Source organism: Phalaenopsis equestris, unplaced genomic scaffold, assembly GCF_001263595.1.
Source record: "Phalaenopsis equestris unplaced genomic scaffold, ASM126359v1 Scaffold000002, whole genome shotgun sequence".
NCBI classification, from domain to species: Eukaryota; Viridiplantae; Streptophyta; class Magnoliopsida; order Asparagales; family Orchidaceae; genus Phalaenopsis; species Phalaenopsis equestris.
In genome coordinates, this window is record NW_018164444.1 from 23774980 (window position 1) to 23786271 (window position 11292).

The 11292-nt window shown below is 38.6% G+C and overlaps 1 protein-coding gene across 1 annotated transcript in view; it reads left to right on the plus strand.

Annotated features, from left to right (window-relative positions):
* The window catches only part of LOC110036714, a 30249-nt gene extending 26843 nt beyond the window's left edge, over positions 1 to 3406 (plus strand). The window contains exon 5 of the mRNA XM_020741229.1: positions 2260 to 3406. Coding sequence (XP_020596888.1) covers positions 2260 to 3025 — 766 coding nt within the window. The 3' untranslated portion in view covers positions 3026 to 3406. The remainder of the gene's footprint in view (positions 1 to 2259) is intronic.
* Positions 3407 to 11292: the final 7886 nt, after the last annotated feature.

An 11292-nucleotide genomic window follows, 5' to 3' on the forward strand; every position in this document is an offset into this window, starting at 1 on the left:
TGGACAGATTCTTTCGCTCCGCTCCGCTCCGCTTCCTTCCATCGTCTGTCCCTATATGGTATATGAGCCATACCATAACATGCTTGTCACGCACCCTAGCTTACTCTCTGTCCAGAAGCCCACGACTTGTTGTTGCTTGCCCTAGTAAATTATTTTCTTTCTTACAAGTCTGCAACTTGTTGCCATGTGTCCGAAGCATGTCCATCTACCTGCCCCAGCCTGAATTTTTGTTTTTGTTTTTTTTTTTGTCGTTCTTGTCCATAGCTTAGAAAAAGGCTCTATGGATCTAGGTGAGGTGTTCTCAATCATTAGTAGTTTGAAGAATTTTTATTTAGTACTAAACTAGGTTAAACGAATTTGTTTACATTTTTTTCTTCTAAGAGAAGCTGAAGCAGTCCTTAAGTGATTTTTAATAAATTTGATGAACAGTTGAGTTCTGCAAATATTTGGTGCCTTCGAGGGCAGCCAAGGTATGAGTTAACAAAATGAATATGAGGGAGTGTATGGAATTCTGATGATATGGGGTATGTTTAAGCTTAAGAAATGCTTTTAAACAAGAAATTGAAAGAAAAAATTTAGTTATATAAAGAGCAGAAATTTAACTTTTGAGAAAGAAAAACTTTAAGTGGCATAGTTTTTTATGCCATCAATTAATCTTTTTGAGAATAAAAAGTGGCAGTGTTGCTACTCAATGCTCAATATCATCAAGATTATAGAATTCATTACAAATCTCAACATTTCCAATCATTTTCATTGACTATAAATATTGAAATTTATAACAAGGGAATTCCGCAATACAATTTAGCTACTCTACTCAACTTGCTGGTAGACATGGGATTACATTTTGAAATTTATAATATAATGTTTTATAACTTGATATTGAATTGATGCACCAAACAATGAAATAAGCAATATAAAGAACACAAATTTTGCAGGTGTTAGATATGACTCATATACTAGATAAGGGACTGCTGGTGCGGAACAGAGCGAGCCAGTGAAACAGAGCGAGCAAGTGAGCGAAGCGGAAGTATTTGTCCAATCGAGGGAGTTTCGTTATGTGGGTTGGGGGTGCAGGGGCAACACCCCTGCGGTACGGTACATGAATAATTTTGTAATTACATATTGTACGCCAGAGTTATATATATATGTCATGTTTGTAACCCTAGGGATCTTGTACTCTTTTTCTGAATTGAAAGGAAAAGCCGCTGCTCTACTCCCGAGGACGTATGCATCTTTGCCGAACCTCGTTAAATCTCTGTGTTTTTTTCTAAATTTGTGCCGATTCTTGCGTTTCTTTGCCCTAAAATTCTCTAACACATGGAATATCTGAGATGGGAAAAACTACTGACAGAGGAGGAAAACTCCCTATATCAAATCTGAAATTACAAATAGAGAGCTTTGACAAACATAAAATCAAAGTAGGGAAAAGTGAGTGCCTTGGACAAAACAAAATCAGTATATTTATAGTCTTTAGCAAGACATTTTTAAAAGAAATAATTAAAAAGAGTCAATAAAGCAATAGTGCATGGATTGCAATCTAAGCGCTATTATAAGATCGATCAAACAGTCGAAGCCTTCAATCCGCTTGCTCATGATTTCTTTCTAACGCCTCAATCCGGCGCTCACAGTTTTCTTTTAAAGCTTCAATCCGCGTGTTCATAATTTCTTGATAAGACAATAAGCGGGACCCACAAAATCCTAGCATTTTCTCACAGTTTTCTTTTAAAGCTTCAATCCGCGTGTTAGCGGGACCCACAAAATCCTAGCATTTCTGACCATTGTCATTGAATATAAATATTGAAATTTATAATAAGGGAATTTTGCAATACAATTTAGATATTTTACTCAACTTGCAGGTAAACATGGGATTACATTTTGAAATTTAAAATATGATGAATGGGTGAAACAGTGAAAGAATCAAATCATACCACCCAAATACTCCTTTTAATTTCAGGGATTATATAATTCATTACAAATCCTGGTATTTCCAATCATTGTCATTGACTAACACACGCATTGCAATCTAAAGGCTATCATTACAAATCCTGGTTTGCACAATATCCTAGCATTTCCAATCATTGCCTTTGAATATAAATATTGAATGGAATGTGAAATTTGTATGTGAAATGGACAGATCGCATTGCTATTACCTTAAGAGTACCTTTGAACCAAATGCATTACTCATATACATGACTTTTCTCTATCATGACCATTTTTCAACAAGAACAAGTTTTTAGAACATCTTCTTTTCTTGTTCAGATTAATTAGAATGTGGAGGTCTATGCTAGATTGTCATCACAGGCAGTTCCAGGCTATTGTCGAAGCCAGAAGCCAGAAATTTCTACTCAAGTCCTTCTCACCACAGAGTTTACCTGCTAAAGTCACATCAGAGCTAGAGCTTGAGCTGATGAACTGGTGTTCCTGTTTCAGCAATTGGGTTAGAGCTCAAAAAGCTTATATTGAATCACTAAACGGATGGCTAATGAAGTGGCTTCACCAGGAACAAGAAGAGACACCAGACGGCATCGTGCCATTTTCTCCAGGCAGAATTGGTGCTCCTGCCATTTTCGTCTTCTCCAGTGATTGGTTCCATATGATAGAGAGGACATCTGAGGATGAGGTGCTAGAAGCAATGCATGCCTTCGCTACAAATTTGCACAGATTATGTGAAACCCAGGATGAGGAACAGCAGCAGAAACTCAAGGCGGAGTATTTATCTCAAGATTTTGCCAGGAAACTGAAGGCTCTGCATAACCAGAATAAAATCTCCATGCCTTCCTCCAATGATATTGCGGACTTAAATAGTGGGCATATGATGCACATTGATCTGATGCGAAAGCAACTAGATGAAGAAAAGGCGAAACATAAAGAGGCCATGAAACAAATTCAGGAAGTTGTTTCGTGTAGCTTGAAGACTGGCTTGATTCCAATATTTGAATCGCTGGAAAATTATAGCTCTCAGACGCTTAAATGTTATGATGAACTTCGTGTACCGAGCAATGGCAATGATACAGAGGTCACATAAGATCAGAGATTTATCTAATTTTATACTGGGGGTATGATTGAAGGGTGGTGGAGAAAAATGGGCAGAAAGTTCAAGTAACGGAAGCCCGTTAAGGCTATATATGATGAAATTGTGAACTGGAGCTTGGTGTTTATTTGTGACATCAGAGAAAGAATTTCGACGGCTGCTCAAATATCATGCTGATCTGTATCATCATGTTCATTAGTATGTAGCTTATTGATCGGTTATCTAACTTGCATGTAAGGTCATATTTCCCGTTGGAAATAGCCGTTAAATTTACAGTCTTTAACTTTGTTAGCGATTATGACGTGGTTCTCAATATGTAAGTTAACCTTAAGCTTAGATGATGGATTTGTCCGCGAGTTAGGAAGAAGAAGAATGTAGCACATTGTTATTTTATTTAGAAAATGAAAGTAAATTTAATTAAACTGGTTGTTATGGAGTGCCTTGCTTTGTTATTAGTATTTTTGATGTATTGGTAGTCCTTTTTTTAAAGTCGCTTTGGTTAATCTAATGAGTAGCTCTCTATTAATACGTGAGAAAATGTTTGGTTGCTTGAATTCATAATTTGAGTGTATACATAAATATTGGATTGCAGAATCGGATCCGTTTGTTGAAATGATCAAATTGTCGATCACCTGAATAGGTCGAATCGGACCCCTCTTTTACGAAATGTATTTCGCAATACGTGCTTACCGAAGTGATCATATCGCTCTTGATCATTCAAACTGGTCCAATCCAACCATAAATAATGTCCACTCATTCAAACTGGTTCAACCTTGAAAATTATTTAAAAAATGGCTTGAGATGAAGGATGCCCAACACATTGCCGACATTGGTTTGTCCAACAAGGAGTGGTTATGTTCTCATTAAAGTGTTCTCATCAAAAAGATCGGTAGAGGCTAGCTTATGTGGGAGAGAACACGTTCCACGGAAGAAAGAGAATCGTCTCTATGTGACACATGGGGGACGAACATCCTGTTGAGGTCTCTCTATCTCTCTCCCTACTTCTTTCTCTCGCTTTGCTCTTAAAAAAGTTGGGCATTCTTCTAAGGAAAGGGAGGATCCATCACGCTCCTCAGTTTTTCTCGTTTTTCTTCTACTACTGGAGGCATTCAAAATCTTATACCAGATTGTGTTGTATCACGAACAATATGAGACCCTACATCCCAAAAAAGAATTCAACATCTTGAAAGGTGTTGTGAGTATGAATTTCACATTATAATTTTGAGCACATAATCCTCTCTTACACCACTTCTAGAAAACGAAGAAGAACAATGGATGCTACTAGAAAATACGTATGTTAACAGATAAAAGAAATGCGATACCAAATGATAAAAGAGGTGCAAAACTTGCGCAAAGCATCCTGAACCCGTTTCGAAACAAGGACTCATACAGGATCTTCCAGGACAGTGGCTAGTGAACAAGGTCCAGACAGAAGGGACATCGTGATATGTTATAATCCTCCACGAATGCCGGGAGTACCACACCCAAGGGTGTTGTCTCCATAAATGCCTCAAAAGAAGTGTCGAAAACAAAGTTGCGACAACGAGAGATTCCACTACCATAGGAACTAAGGCTAGGAATAGCGAGGGCAATTCATCCTAGAGATGAACCTCCAGCTCGAAACTTGCTCGGAAGAGCCCTTGGCCTAACGTTCGAACAAGCACAAAAACACCATTACGAGGAGAATTTATCAGACCAGGAAGGTCTAGAACTGGCACTGTGGAGGAACCAAGAAGAAGGACAAGATCTTTATTAGGCCCACTCACTGACGAAACTTAAATGAGGCGCCGAAGAAGACATAGATTTCCCTCCAATTATTATGAGGAAGAATGAAGAAGAAATAGAAGATACATGGCCATAGAAGGAGCCTTCTCAAGAGAAATTTTAGAGGCTGAAGCACTGAGGAAAATTAAGCTTCTGACCTTGGAATCCTATAAAGGAGAATCTGATCCTGCATATCATCTGACATCCTTCGAGTCAACGATCTGCTTACTTTAGATGAATGACTCGCTGAACTATCATCTATTTTTTATGACGTTGAAGGAATCAGCCTTACGCTAATTCAACCACTTACTTATAGGGGGTGATTACCTCTTTGAGAGAGTTCAAGCAAATGTTTGTCACTCAATTCTCAAGCACACAGAAGCCATCGAAAAGCTCGCAAGCTTTCCTGATGATATGTCAAAACCCTACAGAGAGTCTCATAAATTTTATCTCACGTTTTCAGCGGGAAATGCTAGATATACATGATTTAGATCCCGCAGTGGCTTGAGTTGCATCGATAGAAGGGTTGCGTGAGGGCCCATTCAGTTGCAATCTTAGCCTTAGAAAGCCCAAGACATTAGATAAACTCTTTGAACTTGCAAAACAGACATATTCATGTCGAAGAGTCCAGGTCACATGCAAGTCCTTTGCAAGCTATGACTACCGACAAAGAATATCGCACACAAGTGTGCTACGATCAGTAAAATTTGAGAATCCCTCCTAGAAAGGGAAGCCCTCAAGATGCACATGAAAACTACCCACGATCAGAGCACAATAATAGGATATCGATGCTTACCGCCAATAACCTGAGGAAAACCGAGGAATGCTTTGTCTCACTCCACCACCAACTGAAATAACGCCTTTGAGTGTCAATGGATGAAATTGTGGAGGCCATACATGAAAAGAGTATTTCAGAAAGTTTTTTCCTTTGGAAGCCAACACTCAAACCCATGATCCCAATCAATACTGTAAATACCACCAGGACCACGGGCTTGACACTGAAGAATGTCGCCACCTTTGTAGTATCATCGAGGAGCTCATCAAAGTCAGAAAGCTTAAATATTTTGTTGTCCTCGAAGAACACACCCAAAGATAAGGCAAAGCTTCTGCCACAGGTGGGGGTGGCGAACCGACCCCCACTAGAGTCATTCAGATTTGGGGATTTGTACTCACCATTTTGAGGGCGACAGATCTGCAGCCACACACAAATCTAGCCTAAAAAGGTCAAACGTGAAGATGTTTCCTTCGTCGACTCCACTTGACAGCCATATCAACGCATCCTCCCATCATTTTTTAAGACACAAACCTACCTGTCAAGAGTAACGCATTCAATGAAACCATCGTGGTCTCCGCTGTCATAGAGGATTTCCAAATCGGAAGCATTCTGGTTGTCACTGGAAGCTCCTCAAACGTCCTGTTCTGGGCTAGCGACTAGCAGAATGGCTCCCACCTCTAGAATTTTTTGCGAATTCTCTAGAGAAAGAAAAGAAACATGTGGATTCAGCCCACACACTATTATATGGGGAGAGGATGACAATTAATTTGAGGCAACGATAGATTTTATCATAGTTGAATCACAGAACACATACAATTTCATTTTTGGCATACCATTCCTCAACAAGTACAAAGCGATAGCTTCTACGTATCACGTCGTGGTTAATTCTCGACAGGGGGCTAGTGGTCACAGTTTGTGGTGATATGGTTCAATCATGAACTTGCTATCTACGAATGGTGGAAAATGTGAGGGAAGACATTCTCATCCAAGATCGCAGGTAAGGTAGCGGACTTGAGTCCGCTCACATTCCCAAGTCCATACCCGTGTCCACCGTGGAGCCAAGTCGAGCTTTTCTAGTAAGTGAGGATTTTGGTAAGGAGAACTAAGATCTCCTTATCGATGCCCTCTGAAGCCACACAGATGTCTTCGCCTGGAGCCTCACCGAAATTTCAGAAGTGGATATAGACATAGTTTATCATCACTTGAATGTCAACTCAGGAGCCGAGCCAGTCAAGCAGAAGATGCAGAAGTCATCGAACAAGCTTGCCAACCCAATTTGGCATGAAATATCAAAGCTACTGGATGCCAACTTTATACGAGAGGCGCAACACCCTAAATGGTTGGCCAACATGATCATGATGAAAAAGGACAACAATAAATGACAGATATGTGTAGATTTTACCAACCTAAACACTGTCTGTTCAAAAGACAACCATCCTCTACCAAGGATGTATGTACTGGTCGACTCCACTGTGAGATGCTCATAATGAGCTTCTTAGACGCCTTTTTCTACTATCACTAGATAAAGATGCATCCGACTGATGCTGAGAAGACTTCCTTCATTACTCAGTAAGGAGTATTTTGCGATAAGATTACACTCTTTTGTTTAAAGAATGTCGGGGCGACTTATTAAAGGTTGATGTATGCCATATTTTACAAAAAAAAGGAAGGAATGTTGAAGTCTATATTGATGACTTGTTTGTGAAAAGTAAAACTTTGCAACAACATATATTGGATCTCGAAGAAACCTTCACCACTTTAGGAAAATACATGTTTTAGCTCAACCCCCTTAAATGTATGTTCGGGGAAACTTTTATAAAGTTTCTCAGATATTTGCTTACTTCTTAAGGGATCAAACCAAACCAGGTGAAAGTGCAAGCTATCCTCCAAATGCCTACTCCCAGAAACGTATGCAAGTCCTTATAGGACGAATAACATATCTTAATTAATTCATATCAAAGTTCAGAGACTGTTGTTTCCCATTTTTAATAGAACTAGAAATGTCAACTGATTCATATGGATTGATGAGTGCGAGCAGGCCTTGACGCAACTCAAGAGCCTGTTATCAGCTTTACCTTTGTTACATAGTCCGATTCTTGGTAAAGAACCGTGCATCTACTTGGGAGTGAGGAGGTTATCAACTCACTGCTCATCAGAAAAGAAAACAAAAAAAAATTTCCAATTTGCTACATCATTAAAGTTTTGCAAGGGATCGAACAAAGGTATATGATCATGAAAAAATTTACTATGACACTACTAGTCTTTGCAATAAAGTGGTTTCCATACTTTCAAGCTCACACTCTTCATGTGGTGACTGATCATCCCCTTAAGTTCGTATTATTCAAGAACGAACACTACGGGAGATTATTTAAATGGGCAGTGGAGCTGAGTGAGTTTGATATCACATACATACTCATGATAATCATAAAAGCTCAGGTCATAGTAAATTTCTTAGCCGACTTCTCTGAAAACTTGGTAGCAGAAGAAGTTAATCCACATGAAACCCTGACATGGAAATTTTATGTTGACAGAGCTTTTAAAACCACACGAAGACGTATAAGCATGGTTATGTGTAGCTTGGGCAGATCTATTCCTAGTCAACCCATTGAACTCAATTTCGGTGCCAGAAACATTCAAGCTGAGTATGAAGCATTGATCGCGGGCCTTAGGCTATCGTTGGGAATCAGAGTCACCCTTAAGATATTTAAATCCGAATCCTAGCTGGCAACCAACCAAGTCAATAAACTCTTCGAAACAAGAGATCTTGTTATGATGAAAAATCTCATCATAACCAAGGCGGAGATAAGCAGACTCAAATATTTCCAAATAAAACACATTTCGAGAGATGAAAACTAGTTCACTGATTTCCTCTCCAGGGGAAATACTACCCAAAACTAGTGGATGATTGTCCTCCATCGACTAGCCATAGACAGAGTCGAAGAGGGAAGCTTATAGATCCAAAATGTGAAAAGTTGGATTGCCCCCTATTTGCTCTCCATAGGGGTGGCACCCCTGGCATCAAGGATCTCCGAAAATTCCAGATTCAAACTGCTCATTACGTGATCATTGATGGACAAATATTTTAAAGATCTTTTTCTTCATTTTGCACAAATGTGTCAGAGAACAATAAAAAGAGGACATTCTGCAAGAAGTCTATTTTGGGAAATGTGGAAGTTATTGTAAAAAAAAAAACATTAGCTAACAGAGTGTTGCGATAAGGTTTTTTTGGCCCATTCTTCATAAGGATGCTGAGGAGTTCTCAAGGAAAAACGAACAATGTCAGCAGTTTGCTCCGATGAAACTGCAACATTCTTATAAGCTTCGGCCAATAATTAGCCCTTAGCCCTTTGTGGTTTGGGGAATGGACCACATTGGACCTCTACCATAGGGAACAGAGCAATGTACTACCACAGGGAACAGGGCAATGTACTACCACAGGGAACAGAGCAATGTAAATACATACTGGTCATGATAGACTACTTCTCTAAATGGATTGAAGCCAAACCTCTGGCCAAAACCACAATTGAGGTAGTTCGAATCTTTATTTGGGGCAATATTATATGCAGGTATGGGTTGCCAATGGTTATTATTACTGACAATAGACAATTTGCAGATAAGAGGATGAAGCAGTTCTGTAGTGAGTAGGGAATAAAGCTCAAGTTTAGCCTTATCCATCATCCTTGCTGCAACGACCAAGTAGAGGTCGCTAATAAACTTATCTTGACCCTACTCTAGAAAAAAGCTAGAAGGAGCCAAGGGAAATTGGCCCAAGATACTACCATCAGTCTTATGGGATTTGTATACAACACTTATGACGACCACTGGAAAGACACCCTTCATCCTTTCACATAGAACCGAAGTGGTCTTTCCAATGGAATGTAATGTGTATAGTCTTAGAGTCCTTTTCACCTCCAATTTCAAAGAATCCAAACTCAATAAATAGAGAGTATCCAATGATAAGGGCTTGCAAAACTCACTAATTCTTCTAGAAGAACTCAGGAAGCAGGCTTCATTGCGACAAAAGGAAGTTAAGCGAACAATGACAAAGTATTATAACACAAGAATTAAAGAATAACGAATTAATCATGAGGATTTAGTTCTTTGTGAAGCAGACCTAGCGGCTCGCGATCAGGCCCTCAAAAAATTTGTGCCCTTCTAGATTAGATCATACATTATCAAGCACAAGTCATACCTTGCGTACTCAGGAACTGAGATTCCTAGAATATGGAGCAGAGATGATATGAAAATCCTCTATCCCTCACACAATGCATCATAATGTAGATACCTTGACAACTACAGATAAGTGGAACGACTATAAGCTATATTCACTTAGTATTTTCTATGAAAATAATGAATCGTTTCTTTCATCCTTAATCACTACTTTATCCTAAGTTCAATAATTACGGAGAGAATGAGAACTGCACTCACGAGGATGTTGGAGAACCCCAGGCAACCTTGCGATAAGTAGCCAAGAGCCATCATGAGCGTAAGATCTCTAGATGAGTTAAAGACTCCTTGGGTGAAGGACAATTCAGCTTTGAATCCAATGTTGCTTTAAACTATGGGTACCCGAAGACACGAATGAGAAGGAACAAGACATTATTATTCCTTTCCAACTAAGAAACACATGTTCAAATAATTATTTTACAATTCATCAATTTCATCCCTTTCCTCCCTTCATGGCAGGATAAAGAAAACATGAGGGTAACATGCAACCCGTTTATTACAACATTGACCATCACCAAAAATCAGAAGGGTTTGCACAGGGAAAGATGATTCTTACAAATAAAAAAAAGATGTAAAAAGCAAAGACTGGTTTATTACTCTGATCAAAAGTTACTGATGCGTTGAAACTTGCCATGAAGTACGTCGGCCGCACAAAACACTTCTATATGTCAAGTAATAGTGCTGTTAAAGAGTGTCACACATTGATCCCACGAGGATAATGCCAAAAAAAATTTAACGGATGAAGTTTTAGTTTACCAAAATACTAAGTCTAGTTTTAAATGTTCAAAATTAGCAGATGAATCTAACAGTTCTAAAAGAAAGCAGTAAACAAGAATAGCAGGTAAAAACAGTTGAAATTTTCAGATATGCAAGGTTCATACTCTTGTGATACAGTTCATATGATTTCTAGTAGTTTCCAATGGGTCCCATGTTACAGTTGACAACCAGAATAGAAAATTCTTTTTATGCCTATGTCTAGGTCAAAAGAAGACTATAATCTATGGATTTGAGGCTTCCCACTCTCCATGCATTTTGCAGAAGTATTTTAATCCCATGGAAAGGTTGTAAAATCTCTCTGAAATGTGCTACATTCTTAGGATTTTGAGGTTAACTCTTCATTTCCATTACGCAATGGTTAGAGGTCGTAGCTTCAAAAAAGATTTTAACTTTACTATTGCATTCGATAAAAACTGAATGAAGATCAGAGGTTAACGCATCAACATAAAACATGTATGCTAAAAAAGGGCGTCGAAGAAACACAACATCCATAAAATGAAAGTTATAAGAAATCCACAAGACTTGTATCACAAGAATATGAAATAAATTTAGTTAAAATGAATGATTAAGAGAAACATAAACTTTGTAATTGCAAGAATAAGGAAGGTAGAGGATGTAAGGATCACATAAAACTCAAGAATGAGCCAAAAAGTCCCTTGCAAAACCTCAATGTCCTTTCTGATCAATACAAACATTCATGGATCTCTCTCATACAAAA